Source organism: Hyla sarda, chromosome 4, assembly GCF_029499605.1.
Source record: "Hyla sarda isolate aHylSar1 chromosome 4, aHylSar1.hap1, whole genome shotgun sequence".
Classification (NCBI taxonomy): domain Eukaryota; kingdom Metazoa; phylum Chordata; class Amphibia; order Anura; family Hylidae; genus Hyla; species Hyla sarda.
Window position 1 is genome coordinate 19,149,647 of NC_079192.1, and position 19,296 is coordinate 19,168,942.

Consider the following 19,296-nt stretch of genomic DNA (forward strand, 5'->3'; position numbering starts at 1 on the left):
CATGAAAAGCACGAGAAACTCAAGCATTCATTTAGGCCGATCGTTGCCATGGAATTTAGCCTAAAGATCCATGTAGACTCCATTTGTAATATTCTCCGATCCCAATCCCCGCCCCTTGGGCTTTTAGGTGCCAATTGTATGCATACGAATTTGACATTCTTGGGATCCCCTCCATGTGATTGCACCACATGTCTCGCTAGGGATGTGTCTCTCTGATGAAGTATGTCATTATAATGGTAACGTATTCGACACCTAAATTCCCGACTGGTCTTCCCCACATAATCCAGTGGGCATGAACATTGCGCCAAATAGATAACTCCAACCGACTTACAAATAATAAAATACCTAATTTCGTAGCTCCTCCCGTTGGATGCCGATACAAATGTTTTCGCTCTCATCATTGAGGCGCATGCCACACATGACCCACATTTAAAGGTCCCTTTTGGCTTACGATCCAGCCATGTACTGGGGCCCTTTTCAGGAGTAAAATGGCTGTGGACAACCATATCTCTAATACTGGGGCCCTTTCTGTATGTCACTAATGGGTTTTCCCCCACTGCTGTTTTTAAGTCCTCATCAGCCAATAACACGTCCCAGTACTTTTGAAAAATGGCTCTCACCTCAGAGGGCATATTGTCATAAGTACCGATGGCAAAAACATCTGGCCATGTGGCTGAGGTATATAGATGATATTTTCATCTTGTGAGCAGGCACGGGAGAGGAGTTTCTAGAATTTGTGGGAGTCCTGAATGACAACAATTTGAACCTGCGGTTCACATGTGAGTGGGATCCGGTTAGTGTCCCATTTTTGGATGTTCTGATCTCAAAGGGCAGTAACGGGAGTATTGAGACATCCGTCTATAGGAAACCCACTGTCAGGGTTCGGCAGGCTGGAGGTGGATCCTCTGTGTCAGAGAGGGATTGGCGTGGACCGTGCCGGTGGACCGGTTCTAAGTTGCTACTGGTATTCACCAGAGCCCGCCGCAAAGCGGGATGGTCTTGCAGCGGCGGTAGCAACCAGGTCGTATCCACCGGCAACGGCTCAACCTCTCTGACTGCTGAGATAGGCGCGGTACAAGGGATTAGGCAAGAGCAAGGTCGGACGTAGCAGAAGGTCAGGGCAGGCAGCAAGGATCGTAGTCAGGGGCAACGGCAAGAGGTCTGGAACACTGGCTAGGGATAAACAAGGAACGCTGGCACAATGGCAACAAGATCCGGCAAGGAAGTGAAGGAGAAGTGAAGTTATATAGGGAAGTGCACAGGTGAACATACTAATCAGAACCAGGCGCCAATCAGTGGCGCACAGGCCCTTTAAATCGCAGAGAGCCGGCGCGCACCCTAGGGAGCGGAGCCACGCACGCCGGGACAGAACAGACGGAGAACGAGTCTGGTAAGCGGACCAAGATGCGAATTGCGAGCGGACGCATCCCGCATCGCAAATCGCATCCCGGCTAGGGACAATATCGCAGCGCTCCCGGTCAGCGGGTCTGACCGGGGAGCTGCGAACAGGAGAACGCTGCGAGCGCTCCGGGGAGGAGCAGGGACCTGGAGCACTCGGCGTAACAGTACCCCCCCCTTGGGTCTCCCCCTCTTTTTGGAACCTGAAAATTTGTGAATTAGGTCCTTGTCGAGAATGTTATCCACGGGTTCCCATGACCTCTCCTCAGGGCCGCAATTCTCCCAATCTACAAGAATTTTTTTTTTACCTCTGACCGTCTTAGACGCGAGAATTTCTTTAACCGAGAAGACATCTGAGGACCCGGAGACAGGAGTAGGAGCAACAACCTTGGGAGAGAAGCGGTTAAGGATAAGCAGTTTAAGGAGAGAGACATGAAAGGCATTGGGAATACGGAGAGAAGGGGGAAGAAGGAGTTTGTAGGAGACAGGATTGATTTGGCACTTGATTTTAAAGGGTCCAAGATAACGTGGTCCCAGTTTATAACTGGGGACACGGAAGCGGATAGCCACACTTTGTCTCCAGGAGCAAAGACAGGAGGAGTTCTTTTTTTGTCGGCATGCTTCTTCATCCGGGATGAGGCCTGTATGAGGGATTTTTGAGTCTCTTTCCAGATGGTGGAGAAGTCCCGGGTAACCTCATCAACAGCGGGCAAACCAGAAGGCGTGGGAGTGGGGAGGGGGGGGAAGAGGGTGACGGCCGTACACCACAAAGAACGGGGATTCAGAGACTTTGAAATTGTTCGAGAATTCAGCCCAGGGTAGAAGATCGGCCCAATCATCCTGGCGGGAGGAAACAAAATGTCGCAAATAGTCACCAAGAACCTGGTTAATTCTCTCCACTTGCCCATTGGATTGGGGATGATAGGAAGACGAGAAATTTAATTTGATTTTAAGTTGATTACAGAGGGCCCTCCAGAATTTCGATACAAATTGAACGCCTCTATTCGAGACGATATGCGTGGGAAGCCCGTGAAGGCAAAAAATGTGCACAAAAAATTGTTTCGCCAACTGTGGCGCAGAAGGAAGACCTGGAAGTGGAATAAAATGTGCCATCTTGGAGAAACGATCAACGACCACCCAAATAACTGTGTTGCCATGGGATAAATATAAATAGAAAAAAATGTAAACAAAATTAACGATAAACATATTTGGTATCACAGTGCGCTGAAATGTCCGAACGGTTAAAGTTATAAGATCGCACAAAGAGAATGCCGTCAATGAAAACCAAAAAGACTGATCACCAGAATTGATGATTTTTGGTCACATAATAATTTATCAGAAAAATTTTTTAATTAAAAAGGATTAAAAAAAATCTATAAAAACTACAAATCTCAATGCAAAAAATAAATAAATAAATAAACCATCATATAGCGCAGTACATAGGGAATAAAAAGTTATAGGGATCAGAATTGAGCATATCTATAGCCTAAAGTCTACGTGCATGTTATACGCTGATAAGCCGCTGCAGTTCAATGATTTAAAGCGGGCGCTTTAAATCAATGTACTGCAGCGGCTTTTGCAGGTCCAGAGACCGCCAGCGCTGCCTGCTTCTCTGCCCCTGCCTGTCCTGGGTTCCCTGCTGCCGCAGCTTCTCTCCCCCAGGCTATCGGCGCCGCTGCCCCTTCTTTCATCCTGTCAATCGGTGCTGCTGCCCCTACCCCTGCCCCATTGCCGGTGCCGATAGCCAGGGGGGAGAGAAGTGGCACCGGCAATAAGGCAGCGGCGCCAACAGACAGGGGGAGAGAAGGGGCAGAGGCACCCATTGCCGGCGCCGCTGCCCCGTTGCCTCCCCCATCCCCGGTTGTATAATTACCTGTTGCCGGGGTCGGGTCCGGGCTGCTTCAGGCCTCCGGTGTGCGTCCCCTGCGTCGTTGCTATGCGCTGCACGGCGCGGCGCAATGACGAGTGACATCACTCGTCATTGCGTCTCGCAGCGCATAGCAACGACGCAGGGGACGCACACCGGAGGCCTGAAGCAGCGCAGACCCGACGCCGGCAACAGGTAATTATACAACCGGGGATGGGGGTGGCAACGGGGCAGCGGCGCCGGCAATGGGGCAACAACACCGATAGACAGGGGGAGAGAAGCGGCGGCAGCAGGGCTCTAGACCCCAGGAAAGGCAGGGGGAGAGAAGCGGGCAGCGACGGCCTCTCTCCCCCTGCCTTTCCTGGGGGCTTCTGCGGGGTAAGAAACAGTGTATCAGGGTATACACACGCACACCCACGCACCCTCATTTTACCAAGGATATTTGGGTAAAAAACTTTTTTTACCCAAATATCCTTGGTAAAATGAGGGTGCGTGTTATAGGCCGGTGCGTGGTATACCCCGATAAATACGATATATATATATATATATATATATAATTTATTTTTTATTTTTTCTTAAAGGGATACTCTGCCCCAGATATCTTATCCCTTATCCAAAGTATAGGGGATAAAATGTCTGATCGCGGGTGTCCCGCCGCTGGGGGGTGCTCCCTGCTGCATCTGGCGTTCGTTTAGATTGTCAGGTGCAGCTCCAGAGGCTCGTGACATCACGGTCACACTCCGCCCATGACGTCGTGACCACGCCCCCTCAATGAAAGTCTATGGGAGGGGGCCTACCATGAGAGGGCGTTCCTGCGACGTTACGAGCGAGGCGTGACCACCATGTTTCGAGTCTACGCCCGGCATGGCCAGTCATCTGGCACAGAGCAAAGTTCGCTCCCTGCACCGGATGTCTTGGGTGCTGCAGCCGAGATGGATAGGGGATAAGATGTCTAGGGGCAGAGTACCCCTTTAAGTGTAAACAAAAATGCAAAAATAACGAAAATGCTAAAATAAGAGGTTAACTAAATCATCACGTTCTACATAATAATTGTACAACTCTACCGGCCTCTTCTCACCTGCCCGCCGCGTACACCTCTGCAGTGTCAAACAGATTAACCCCGTGTTCGTAGGCAATTGTCATGAGATTTTCTGCCACCTGGTGAAAAAAATAAAACAGTGAGTGTCAGCAACCTGAGCCATTGTTCTCCAGCCCCCGCCATATGTCTCCCACCTGTTCTACCCCCTCCTGGTGCTGACCTATCCGTCATTACCAGTCACCTCCTTCTCCAGCTGCTTTCCTTACCTCATCTGAAATCTGAGATCCGAACGTTACCCAGGTTCCTGCAGACAACAAGAGGGATGGTTAGTGTGTGTATAGGGCCAGACAACGCAACGTAATGCAGAAAACCGTACACGTCCTATTTAACTCAGTAAGGCAACATTACGCTACCACTCCCCCCCCCCCCCCTGAAGATGTCTTTGGGGTTACTTCGGACCCTTACTGATCTGAAACAGAACACTGATCCAGGGATTTATTCTGATCCCAAATTGGGGTCGGGAAGGAATTTTTCCTCTGTCATGGGACAAGTGGCATCAGCCTCATGGGGGTTTTGCCTTCTTCTGGATCAACACAGTAGGGTTATAGGTAGAACTTGATGGACTCTGATATTTCTTCAACATTATGAACTACGTACCCTATGAACTATGGGATAAAGGAGAAGATGTATAGGATTCCCTGGGGGGAAGGAAGGGGCGGGGGGCGTAGTGCCTGCAGCTGCACCCAGACCTGATTTGCCTTATTGAGTCCCCCCAAAAAAGGAAGTTTTTTGGCTGTTGAAATCAATAAAAATACATCTAAAATTAGTCGTATTTTGGTACGTCATTGGCCGACAATTATGATAGGAACACAGTTTGGAGACCACGTTTTTTTGGCCTGAAACTTACAGAACAAAAACCTCTATTTACCTCCTGACGCTCCCCCGCTTTCTGTGGTATCGTTACCCTGGCCTCTGGTGCTGGAGACCGACATGATAGGCTAGGTTCAGACTACGGAATTTCCGCCTGCAATTCCTCTTTGAAATTGCAGGCAGAAATTCCGCTTGCTAAAATGTATTGTATGGACAATGGGTTTCCGTTCACAAATTCACATTTCGGAATTTGTGAAGCAGAATTTATGAACGGAAAATCCGCTTGGAAATTTCCGCCTGAACAAAGGGGTTGCTCATTCTTCAGGCGGAAATCCGCGCAGAACACATTGCAGTCTATTGGAGACTGCAGTGTCCGCGCGGTCCTAGCGCCGACTGATTCAGTTAGCGCTGGCCGCACTCGGAATCTCTAGATGGAAATTTTCTGCCCGGAGATTCCGTCATCTGAACCTAGCCTTAGACACAGAGGTGTCCCTCCTCGGCCAGTGATTGGCCCAGTGATTGGCAGTGTGACCTTTTGAGCCCCAGTACTATTCTTCTTGCTGGTGCTTGAAGGATACAAGGGTCTTGATAAAATAATACAGATCTGTAATGTTGTATGATGTGTATCTTAAATCTGTAATCTTGTATGATATATCTTAATTCTGCCGTTTGTAACCGCAAGGCTCGTATCGTACTTCTCGTTTTCTCAACTGCTGATTCCTAACTGTTGTGCACGTACATCCTGTTCTTGTGTTCTGCTGACTTGTAACTATTAAGCAACATGGTATATATATATGAACGTTGGCAAATAGTAAAACAGAGCGTACTTAGAAGGCATCTTGTGTGCATGTATTTTTTCCACACCTGACAAGACGCTCTCCTGGCCAGTACAAGCCTTAAGCCAAATTGGACCTAGTACCAGGGGTACGGAAAAGACAGAGAACCAGTACCAGGGGTACTGAGTAGACAGAGAACCTTTCAGCTGGGGGCTCGTCCGGGATCGAGAGGGTCATCCTCCGGACCGGTAAGAACCATATCCTTGTGTGGTATTGTGGTATTGTCGACCCGGGGGGCACTGGCCACGTCTCGATTCCAGTAAGTATAAGAGTTACTTTCATATCGTGTCTGGGACACAGTATTACAGTATTTGCCTTCTGTTCAGGGAACAGGGGAAATGAGGAACTAAGAGTAATTTGACAATCCAGGGTGGTTGTCTTGTTTCAATTTGGCTTAACGCTTACAAAAATCTTCTTGTATTTCTGTTTAGTTCTGTTTAGTGTTTTACTTGTAACTTCCTTTTTTTCCCCTTACGCTTAAGAAGACATGTGAGTATACTAACATTGCTTTAATGTATAGAGTAAGGTGCATATAACTGTTATAATATTAATACTGATAATAATAAGTAATATTCTGCTGGTTCTCAAAACATCTGTAAGACGCCCCACCCTCCCGGCTAGAGGAAACTTGTTGACCCGGGATGTGGTGAAAGCAAGTGACAGTTTGTTCAGAGATACCATGCATGCTCAGTGATTGGTGCAATTAAATCAGAGAATCCCTAATCTGTTGAGAGGAATCCAAATCCAGAGATTGTGGTTTTGCACCAATTACTGAACATGGGTTCCAAATCATCTAAGTCATATCCTCCTCCCCTTCCCAATGAAACATGTAAGGCTTATGTGGCCCGAGTTAGCCCTACAGGATGGGACTTAGTGAATCCATGGGTAGATGATATAGCTGGTTGGTCAGAATTCATGAAGGACTCCAGCCCATTCCCAAAGGAGGGGGCCAATGATAAATACCACCTGACCCCCACTCTAACAACTACATTTGTAATCTCGAGAAGGGTAGAGAGCGTATATGGAGAGAATTAGAAGAGGAACTTAACCAAGTTTTCAAACAAAAATCACCACTGCCCATTGCTGTGGCATGCAAACAAAAAAAACTTGGTGAAACTGTTACTGGATTTTTGGGAAAGGTTCACAGCATGTTGGCGTTATGATGCAGGGCTGTGTAAATTGTTTAATAGGATTAGAGATTGTTGTCAGAAATAGAGACTCAAAGTTTTGGTGGAAAAGCAGGTGATTTGTGAAGGAGAAAGCATGTGAAGCAGTGTGAGGAATGTAGGATGAGCAGAGCTGACACTGCTGGAATAAATGAAGTGAAGATGAGTGTTCAATGCTATGGAATGGAGTGATGTGGTAAATCGCTAGGAAAGCCCTGTGTATGTGGTCATATGATGGCGTTTATAGGATGGTTCTTATGATATAAAGTATGTTATATATGTGTGAGGTGTATAGAATCAGGAGTGTATAGAAAATGACCAGTGAATGTTTTCCCTGTGAAGCTGTTTGTGTTGTAATGAAAATGGTGTTAAAAGAAAAATATATTCACGTGGTATTAAATTGAACTATTTGATGATATTTCATTAATTTCTTGCCTTCACAGTAACACAGGGTTGATGCCAAAAAAATGAAATGTATCAGGAAATGCGATTAATTGTCTGATTATATTACAGGAGTAATAACAGAAGAAATTTGGCCAAGAAGATAAAATAAATATAAAAATTGATCACTATTTAATTGATAAATATTACTTTAGGCATTTACAATCAAGCTAATGGTTTACTGGATTATAAACAATGCGCATTGGAGATAATTATTTTTCAAATTTTTGAGAGAGCTGTGTACACTTTTATTTTTATATCTTTGGTGAGAATGTGGGCCCTGTGTGTTGTATGTTAAGTATTTGTAAATGTCGGTATTGTTACATGTTACATGTTTCTTGTATGTCTCTTGATGTTAAGTAACACTGTCAGTAACACATGTGATAATAGACGTTTCATGGTGACTGACCAGAACTGGGGAAAGACAAGAAGCCAGACTCAAAGGGGCGGTGACTGGTGACACAGAGGTTTGGGGGGAGTAAGGCGGGGTTTACAGGGAGCATGACAGTCTCTTCCTCTTCTTCGGATCTGGAGTAGTTTTGTTTTTCAGGGGATATGTATGTATGTGCATGTATATATATATATGTGCGTATATATATATATATATATATGTCTACTGTTTGAAATTGAGTATGTTGATAGTACCTGTATATACAATGTCCCGAGGGTGACCATTTAACCTTCTATTCCTTTCACATCATACCTGAATGCCCTGTAAACCTCCTGAGAAGAGACCTCACATGTAAACTCAAATTACATATCACTGCATCCCCGTCCAGGTTACATGTCACGTCTGACCTCGCACCCATAGTCACACCTGCAGGGTACTAACATTATCCTGTTATGTCCCCGACCCAAGTCCCACCTGAGGTAGACCCCATTGTCTGATCACATGGAGACCATGATGTTGGACACATTGACAGTACATCATACAAGGCAAGACTCAAACCAGACATTCTCCCGGTCTACCATAAACAGCACCCCTTGTCACAGGAAACAAATCAAAGGTATCCGCCCTATAATCAAACATTTCCTACAAACTTGAGTTTTAGAACATACTGTCTCCAAACCCGATGGTACTGTCTGTTTTGTACAAGACCTGAGAGCCATCAACAGACTAATTGTGCCTATTGCCCCTATAGTTCCTGATGTCACCCAACTGTTGTCATCAATCCCAGCACAGGCAACTCATTTTTCTGTCCTCGATCTGAAGAATGCTTTCTTCTCGATCCCAGTGGACAAAGAGACCAGACTCCTTTTTGCTTTTTCCTTTGAGGGACTACAGTTAACCTGGTGTAGAATGCGCCAGGGGTATGCTGATTCACCAGTTGTGTTCAGCATTGTCCTCCAAGCCTTTTTACAATCATGGCACACCCCCCAGGGTTCTGTTCTCCTCCAATATGTTGATGATTTGTTAATGTGTAGTTTCTCTGAGGAGGCCTGCCTTGAGGATGGTGTTGTGAACAGGTTGAATATCTGGATTTTGTTCTGCCAAAAGGGAAAAGGGAGTTGAGCAAGTCTAGAGTTCAGTCTGTAGCGGGCCTGGTCAATCTTTTCTGGGTATGATTAACTACTGCAGACAGTGGATTCCCGACTGCTCATAGAGATGCTACCCTATCAGGCAAACCAGATCTAATCAAATGGTCCTCATAAATGTACAAAGCTTTTAATGACAAGTCCAGGGCTAGGCCTCCCAGATTACAATTTGCCTTTCCACATGTATGCACGAGACAATTGTAAAACCATGGCGGGTGTGCGGATACAGTTTCATGGAGGTAAACTACGTCCTTGTGCCTTTTTTCTCAAAGGTGATGCCCGTCTCCGTACAGGGGATGCCGGCATGTCTGCGAGCTCTTGCTGCCTGTGCTATGATTGTTGAACAAGCTACCATCCTCACTTTAGGACATGACACTACCTTGTACACTTCTCATGATGTTATCTCTCTCCTTAAAGGCCTACATACACAACACATGTAAACACAACGGCTCTCTGGATATGAGGTAATTCTCCTCAGTAATCCATACTTGAAAATGGTGTATGCCTCCCCTACATCTGGCCCTGCGCACTAGTTGGCCTGAAAATTCATGATGATGTGATGTCGGACATCCCTACCATCACAATTAGTCATCATTCACTGCAGGACACACACACGTGGGACTGATCACATTTCAAAGGGCAATGCTCTAGCAGACCACACTGCCAAACTGGCTGCTACACAACAACCTGTCTCACTGATGTTACCAGTTCTTACACCTCCTTCACTCGGAAAAAAAAAAAAAAAAAACTCTTCTCTCTCCAGTCCTCTGTTCCCGAACAAGAGGAATATGATTGGTGTTATCCGGTATTGCAGAAAAATCCTGTAACAGGATTGATCTGCAAAGAGGGGACACCATGCATACCCCAACACAGTGCCACAGTTTTATTGCTCATTTCCACGGAGTAGGCCAAAGGGAGCACCTTTGAGAAGTGGAAACCAGTCCTTCCCATCATACTCTCAGAAATTAGAAAGACCCCCCATAAGACTTTAAAACTCTCCCCTTTTTGAGATTCTCATGGGTAGGCCTTTCCCGACTCCATGGGCCCAACAACCACTTATAACAGAAGAAGGGGACCTCAACCAGATAAGGGAACAATATGTCACAGACCTCATCCAAACCCTTGATAAAGTAGAACAAAATGTTGTCTGTAATTCTCCTTCTCTCCCACAGGAACCAACACACCAGTTCCAGGAAGGCGACACTGTCCTGGTTAAAACTCTGTCGAAAGGAAAGAAGCCCGGAGACTTCACCTTTGGACCCCCAACCACAGTTGTTGCCGTGACGAGGACGGCGGTTCTCACGGAAGACAGCCCTTCTTGGATCCACGCCTCTCGGATCAAACTCGTTCAACATCACCCAAAGGAGGTAATAACGGGGGCAGACAGCCCTGACCTTGAAAGCCTACCGAAAGATGTACCCGCTGATGCCCTGGCCTTGTTCTGGCAGATGGTTGAAGAAACTAAGTCTCCTGATGTTTGCATTAATGACTTTATTGACTTTGATTCACCCCACGGTGACTCTACAGAATGAATTAGAGAGACACCCAAACGATAAGTTCCTGAAACACCATATAATGTTAGCACAAAACCTCACTGCGAAGGATTGTTGGATATGCACCCATGCCCCTGTGTCTGCCCAAAGCATGCCCTACTTTGCTATCCCTGTGCCCTCATATGAATTATTTCAGGGAGACTGTTTTGACATGCTTGCTGACAATGAGACACCATATGCAAAGAACTGGAACACCTCAGTGGGTATTCCTATAGTAGGATGGGTGGGGCAGACATGGTGGCAGGGAAACTTAAGCAGCCCAGGCCCATGACCACACCAAATGTTGGTTTTCAAAAGGGGTTCCTGGGTAACTCGAGTAGTCACACATATATTAGACCTAGGAGAGATCCCCACGGAAGGGATAAAAGTTAGTTTTCACAGGACATCCGCAAGTACTGATCTTCTTAAGCCCAGCCAGATAGAAAGGTACTTACATAACCCAAAATGGCCAAATAACACCCTCTTTACTCAGGCTACTCAAGACGTAGACTGCTATAATATAACAGGACACCAACCATGCAATGACACGTCAGAATACCAACTTACTGATCCAATATGTAATAACCCAGATGTGGGCTACTGCGGTAGATTAGGGCAGATACCTTCCTGGTGTTACTTAACAAATGCCTCTAGACTCATTGACATAGTTAATAAACTTATCAATCAACATTCCTCTTTCTGGGAGCTCCCACGAGACATCTATTGGGTATGTGGTAGGGAAGCCTACAAGTGGTTGCCGGTAGGGGTCAAAGGCACATGCACCCTAGCTAGACTTATCCCCTCCACCTTTGTCATATCCAACGACGACATTGACATGAGAGCAGCTCCTAAACATATGTTATACCGAAGAGCAGCAGATAACAAAGAAAGGGAAAACGGTAGGCCACATGTTGTACAAATGGGAATAACCAACAAGCTTTTTAGCACCATTTTTATATATCCAATGGTGATGCAAATATGGGATAAGTTAGTCGAAGCCACTAACTACCTCGACGACCAAATATATGACATTTTAGAAATTACTAATACCTCTGTGTCCGTGCAAAATCAACTGATGATAGTGACTAACCAACACGCAATAGTCTTGGACTATCTCACAGCAGCTCAAGGAGGGATGTGTCAAATCATAGGTCCTACTTGTTGCCATTACATAGACACTTCAGGAACAATTCAGATGCACCACCAGCTTGAGAACATACAAAAATTGAGGGACAAATATGCCAAAGACAATGAAATCAACAGGGATAAGTGGTGGGGGGATACCTTTTCAATATTGAATCCCGCTACCTGGCTCAAGGGCGTAGGAGGATGGATAGGGGGCGTTCTGCAGCTCATAATACACATTACTGTCATTGCCCTTATAGTATATGTATCAATAAAACTTATTTTCTTATGTATGAAACGCTGCAAGCCAAGACCTGCTGCAGATACTAAAATCCTCCTCTCCACCTCATCAGACACCCAAGTCCCTCTACTTCACCGTCACTTGGCAGAAGGCTATACTGCCTACATAAAGACTTTTCAAAAGAAAATAGAATACAAGAAAAACCAAGTTGTCTAAAGTGACAACTGGTTTTAAGAGGGGATTGAAGGATACAAGGGTCTTGATAAAATAATACAGATCTGTAATGTTGTATGATGTGTATCTTAATTCTGTAATCTTGTATGATATATCTTAATTCTGCCGTTTGTAACCGCAAGGCTCGTATCGTACTTCTCGTTTTCTCAACTGCTGATTCCTAACTGTTGTGCACGTACATCCTGTTCTTGTGTTCTGCTGACTTGTAACTATTAAGCAACATGGTATATATATATGAACGTTGGCAAATAGTAAAACAGAGCGTACTTAGAAGGCATCTTGTGTGCATGTATTTTTTCCACACCTGACAAGACGCTCTCCTGGCCAGTACAAGCCTTAAGCCAAATTGGACCTAGTACCAGGGGTACGGAAAAGACAGAGAACCAGTACCAGGGGTACTGAGTAGACAGAGAACCTTTCAGTGCTGGGGCCCAATATGTCACACTGCCACTCAGCCAGGAAGGAACACTGCTGCAGCCAATGAATAGCTGAGCTGCACTCTGATGGCACCAGGAAAAGGATTTCAACTGAGGCCAGTGCAATGACACCAGAGGCACCATGGAGGTAAGAAGGGTGTTGTTTTTAGTTTTTTTAAACGCTGGCAACCTGGACGTGTTTAAAAAAAAAAAGTGTAATATCCCAGTACAGGACATGGTCCTGCACTACACTTAGGCCCTGTCAGGTTGAGTCCTTCGGTGACCTGGAGGTTCTCCTGCAGTGTCTCCCCTGCTGTTACTATAGTGAAATTTATTGTTATAGGATTGTAATCAGTGTATTAATGTATAGCTAGTCTAAAGTGTGGTGTCCCGGTACAGGACCTGTCCTGTACCATCCTTAAAGGGGTACTCCGCACCTTGACATCTCATCCCCTATCCAAAGGATAGGGGATGTCAGATCGCCGGGGTCCCTGCAATATAGCAAGCAGCACCCACCTGTAGCCGTGACGTCACAACTCCGCCCCCGTGTGATGTCTTGCCCCGCCCCGTGACAGCCGTCTTGCCCCCTCCCATAGACTTGCATTGAGGAGTCGGGGCGTGACGTCACACGGGGGCGGAGTCGTGATGTCACGATCTTCCGTCCCCGTGGTCGGGAGGAATTAGCCTGAGATCCTCCAGCGCTTCCGGAGGCAGTTACAGGTGGGTGCTGCTTGATATATTGCAGGGGTCCTCAGCGGCGGGACCCCGGCGATCTGACATCTTATCCCCTATCTTTTGGATAGGGGATAAGATGTCTAGGGGCGGAGTACCCCTTTAAGTCTCCTCAGGAAGAGTCCCTTAGGTCCATTGGGCTCTCCTGAAGGGCTCTCCCCTTGTTGTCTCATGTTAATGCAATGTATATTCATTATGTGTATCTATTGTTCATATATATAAAGTTGTACAGTTTGTATAAAATGTATAGGACCTTCCTTGGTCATGTGACCTACTGTCATGTGATATACCTAAAGTTCCATGGGCACAGGAACCCCAGGGGATTAGCAACCAATGGGCTTTAGTCCAGCCCCCTAGTATATAAGGGGCTGTAGTCTCTATTCTCGCTCTCTTGAGACCTGGACCTAAAGGAAGCATAAAGTCCTGTATACGGCCAATCCATCTCATCTAGGCCAAAGCCTAAGGAACAGCAGCCACTTCTAAAATGTGAGGTACAATTCTCTCTACAAATCCAGTGACTACTACTCAGCTAAGGAATATATTAGTAGCACAGTGGCCTGCATAAATATCCTCATAACTACAAGTCCCAGCAAGCCCGCAAGATATCCTGTGTCCCGGTTGCCTCTGTGGAAACTGCATTACTGTAAAGACTGTTTCCTGAATATTCTAAGTAAAAGATCCAGTTGTTGCAAAACCCTTGCCGTGGACATTCCTTTATTGCATACTGTTTCTGGGCTGGTTGTCGGTGGCTATTTATACCGAAACAACCGCATCCTGGCATCACGAACACTAAGGGGTTAACAACAGCTTGCCCCCAGGGTTAATACAGTGGTCCCTCAACATACCATGGTAATCCGTTCCAAAAGGACCATCGTTTGTTGAAACCATGGTATGTTGAGGGATCCGTGCAATGTAAAGTATAGGACAGTGGTCTACAACCTGCGGACCTCCAGATGTTGCAAAACTACAACACCCAGCATGCCCGGACAGCCGTTGGCTGTCAGGGCATGCTGGGTGTTGTAGTTTTGCAACATCTGGAGGTCCGCAGGTTGAAGACCACTGGTATAGGAAGTTGTACTCGCCTGTCCCCGCCGCTCCGGACCGTCACCGCTCGTCACCGCTGCCCGGGATGTCGCCCTCCATCGCTGTCGCGAGGTGTCCCCGATGCTCCGGCAAGGCCTCTTCTTCCCCGGCATCCTCGCTCTCCGTCGCCGCCATCACATCGCTACGCACGCCACTCCTATTGGATGACGGGACAGCGTGCGCAGCGACGTGATGACGATGATGGAGAGCACCGACGATGCAGGGGATCCCGAAGAGGACGCGCCAGAGCCCCAAGGACAGGTAAGTGATCGTCAGCGGACCGAACGGGGCACCGTAAACGGCTATCCGGTGGTAGCTGAAGCAGTCTGCGCTGCAGGATAGCCGTTTATGCGATGGCCCCGACATACAAAAGCATCGGATGTTGATGCTGCCTCTGAGAGTGATCGTATGTTGATGCTGCCTCTGAGAGTGATCGTATGTTGATGCTGCCTCTGAGAGTGATCGTATGTTGATGCTGCCTCTGAGAGTGATCGTATGTTGATGCTGCCTCTGAGAGTGATCGTATGTTGATGCTGCCTCTGAGAGTGATCGTATGTTGATGCTGCCTCTGAGAGTGATCGTATGTTGATGCTGCCTCTGAGAGTGATCGTATGTTGATGCTGCCTCTGAGAGTGATCGTATTTTGATGCTGCCTCTGAGAGGCCATCGTATCTTGAAATGATCGTATGTCGGGACTATCGTAGGTCGCAACACCCTGTGGTCACCACAAAAGGACCTGTGAGAGGCCATCTAAAGGACCTGTGAGGTGTCACATGTTATGTTATCACATGATGTTACCCAGAGGGCATCAGTTTAACACATGACCTGCAGCTTGACCAATGGGCTTTGGCTCAGCCCCCCTCTATATAAGGGGGCGGCCATCACAATTCTCTCTCTTATGCTCCCTGCTGAGGAACAGCAAACACCAGATGTCTCAGTGCGCGTGTCCAGCACCTGGAAGGCCTCAGTTCCAGTCATTCCAGTAAGTCAAGTCTATGTCTGCTGTCACTATCTACAGTCCAGCCTCAAGTCAATTACCTAACGTCTATTACGTTAGTAGAATTGGTCCCAGCAATCTGCGAGGTCCTTCTGTGTTCCTGGCCACCTCTCTGGGATTCTGGCCTAGCTGTGAAGAGAATAACACTTATCTGACCTCAGTAAAGCCTCCGTTAAACCATAACCTGGTCGTGGACTCTCATTTTCACTGCCTAGCTATTTGAATAGCGGAGATACCGTTTGGGTGGTTCCGGTACCCAAAAACCACTCTGGCGTCACGAACATTAGGGGTTAATAACACCTTTCCCCTAGGATTTATACCATCTTGCCCCATCCACCTACACCGCTACACCCCGTGGTCCCGCCATTCCTCTTTAATGGATTCATAGCTTTATATTGTTTGTATTGGAACCAGGAAATGTAACCCCTTAAGAACCAAGCCCATTTTCACCTCAAGGACCAGGCCAATTTTATTTTTGCTTTTTCGTTTTTTCCTTCTCTCCTTCTAAAATCCATAACTCCTTTATATTTCCATCTACAGACCCATATAAGGGCTTGTTTTTTGCATGACCAATTGTACTTTGTAATGAAACCTCTAATTTTACCATAAATGTACGGCGAACCCCAAAAAATTTTTTCTAGGGAGGAAATTTTAATTAAAACCACAATTTTGCACATTTTGGAGGGTTTTGTTTCCACACTATACACTTTACGGTAAAAATGACATGTGTTCTTTATTCTGTGGGTCAATACGATTAAAATGATACCCATGATTAGATACTTTCATATTTTTGTACTGCTTAAAAAAAATCTAAAACTTTTTGTACAAGATCAGTAATCTAAAATCGCCCTATTTTGACCACCCGTTTATAGGGTGGTATGAGGGCTCAGTTTTTGCGCCATCATCTGTACTTTTTATCGATACCACATTTGCATTTATAAAACTTTTAGATCATTTTTTATTATTTTTTTTAATAAAAAGTGACAAAAAAGCAACATTTCTGGACTTTTTAAATTTTTTACGTGTACGCCATTCACCGTATGGGATCATTAACATTATATTTTGATAGTTCGGACATTTACGTACGCGGCAATACCAAATATGTTTATAAAAAAAATATTACGCTTTTTTGTGGGTAAAATGGGAAAAACTGACAATTTTCATTTTTATTGGGGGAGGGGATTTTTCACTTTTTTTTTTGTACTTTTTTTTTTACATTTTTCAACTTTTTTTTTACACTTTTTATGTCCCCATGGGGGACTATCTATAGCAATACATAGCACTGCTCAGTATTATCGGTGATCTTCTGCTCTGGTCTGCTCGATCTCAGACCAGAGCAGAAGACCCCGGGAGACGGCCAGAGCCAGGTGAAGGGACCTCCGGCCGCCATGCTGGATGATCGGATCTGTATTGATCACGGCATCTGAGGGGTTAATGGCGGACATCCGCGCGATCGCGGATGTTGGCCATTACCGGCGGGTCCCCGGCTGCTATTAGCAGCCGGAACCTGCCGTGTATGACGCAAGCACCGCTCCGATGCTCGCGGTCATACACAGGATGTAAATGTACGCCCTGGTGCGGGAAGTGCCGCCAAACCAGGACGTACATTTAAGTCTGTGGTCGTTAAAGGGTTAAGTTAAAGGGGTATTCCAGGAATTTTTTTGTTTATTTGACTATGCTACAGGGGTAAAGTAAAGTTAGTATAGTTCATATTATAGTGTCTGTACCTGTGTGTGACGGTTTTCTCACAATTCTTATGTGATTTTCACCCAATATTTGTTTTTATCAGTATACAAAATGACTGTTGTCTCAGATGTTTCTCAGGTTGCAATGTGGCCGAGACCTGACCTCACTAGTCAGCTGATGGGTGGAGGGATAGCTTGGTGGGAGAGAGATCAATCTGCAACTAATTCACCCTGATTGCAGGTCTTTTGAATGGATGCAGCTAATTTATTTTTCAATGGCTGGGGTGGCTGATGTGTGGGAGGGAGGAAAATGGAATTATGGGATTTGTAGGCAAAAGAAGAAAACTCAAACAGGAAATACCAGTTCACAAAAAGCTAGCCCCAATGTTATGGTAATCTCACAGCATAGCCATTTAGCCCCAAAGACAAGTGCAGATCCTTCCTAGCATGTCCATTACTGCCTGTCAGGTACATACTAAAATCACCTTATGGTGGAGAACCCCTTTAACTTATGAGTTCTCCAGTTTCTATAAATAAGGAACAATATGGCATCTTGAAGGCCCTTAATGGGCTGATGACTGTACCATGTAAGGCTGTGTTCACACGTTTTGGGTTTTTAATTGCAATAGTTGACTATAAAGCCAGGAATGGATCTGAAATAACATGAAGTCTCGGTCTTTTCTTTATTCATGTTCTCAGATTGGGATCCATTCCTGGCCTTGTATTCAATAAATTCATTTAAAAACCTGAACGTGCGAACACAGTCTAAAAGCATACATACGTGTCAGTAAAAAAAGAGAGAGATGGCACCGCTGATATCTTGTACCCACAGTATGGAGACGCAGGTAGCTCTATGCAAACCTCCAGCATACAACAAATGAGTCTTATGTGGCGGTGCTAGGGTGTAGAAAATTAGATTTCAGCAAGAATGCGAGTAGGAAAACACAAGGAAATTCCTGCACTCACCGTCCAGCTATTGACTCGATGCTCCTCTTACGGGATAAACCGGGGATGCCGGACTGCAGAAGGTGTGCGCTCAGAGGCAAACAACCGGTGGTTTTCACGCAGACTAGCGCTTCATCCAGCCTCATGAAGCCGGACGAAGCGCTACTCTGCGCGAAAACCACCGGTTGTTTGCCTGGGAGCGCACACCTTCTGCAGTCCGGTGTCCCCGGCGTCTTCTGCAGTCCGGCGTCCCCGGCGTCTTCTGCAGTCCGGCGTCCCCGGTGTCTTATGGGATAAACCAAGGATGCCGGACTGCAGAAGATGTGCGCTCAGGGGCAAACAACCGGTGGTTTTCACGCAGACTAGCGCTTCATCTGGACTCATGAGGCTGGATGAAGCGCTAGTCTGCGCGAAAACCACCAATTGTTTGCCTCTGAGCGCACACCTTCTGCAGTCCGGCATCCTTGGTTTATCCCGTAAGAGGAGCATAGAGTCAAGAGCCGGACAGTGAGTGCAGGAATTTCTATGTGTTTTTCTCACAGTCTAAAAGCCCCAACAGTCAGCCAATGAAGGAGCGAACACTCGTTGGCTGATCATTGGGATCGTTTGTCCCAAAGAATCATCGTTTGTTAGTATCATGTAGATAGGAGATGTTCTGCTGACAGTAATTTAGGCGAGTAGCCCCTTACTCCCAATAATTGGGCCATTGATAAGACTCCTTTAGTGAGCATCGATCAACTCGACTGGTGCTCTTATCTGGCCGTCAACTGTCCATGAGAAAGGAGCCTTCAATACTCAATATATAAACCAACAATCAACTCAATATAACAAATGGTCGGAATACTTGTATGTTTTTCCTTTTTTTTATTTTTATTTATTTTTTCATACATTTGCAGCAATTTTGAGAATTCTCTTTTTACATTCCCACTATTGGGAATTGAATGCAAAAAAATTGGAGAAAACTGAATTTTTTTTAATTTTTTTTTATTTATTTAAATTTATTTGCAATTGGTCTGACTTTCAAGGCAGATGTTTCACTACTAGCTTATTGTGTTATTGTGGCTTTTATGTGCAGTTTTCCTGCCAGATAAGAGCTTAGCAGTAGTAGAAGTGGTTATAACAACGCCAAGAGTAATAATAAAAATAAACTGTC

At 45.8% G+C, this 19,296-nt stretch overlaps 1 protein-coding gene across 1 annotated transcript in view; it reads right to left on the bottom strand.

Annotated features, from left to right (window-relative positions):
* KCNAB3 (potassium voltage-gated channel subfamily A regulatory beta subunit 3) overlaps positions 1–19,296 on the bottom strand; it is a 142,860-nt gene that overhangs the window by 81,871 nt on the left and 41,693 nt on the right. Inside the window, exons 3-4 of the mRNA XM_056570116.1 lie at positions 4,571–4,608; positions 4,344–4,423 (exon numbers count right to left, since the gene is read on the bottom strand). Of these exons, the coding sequence (XP_056426091.1) occupies positions 4,344–4,423; positions 4,571–4,608 (118 nt within the window). The remainder of the gene's footprint in view (positions 1–4,343; positions 4,424–4,570; positions 4,609–19,296) is intronic.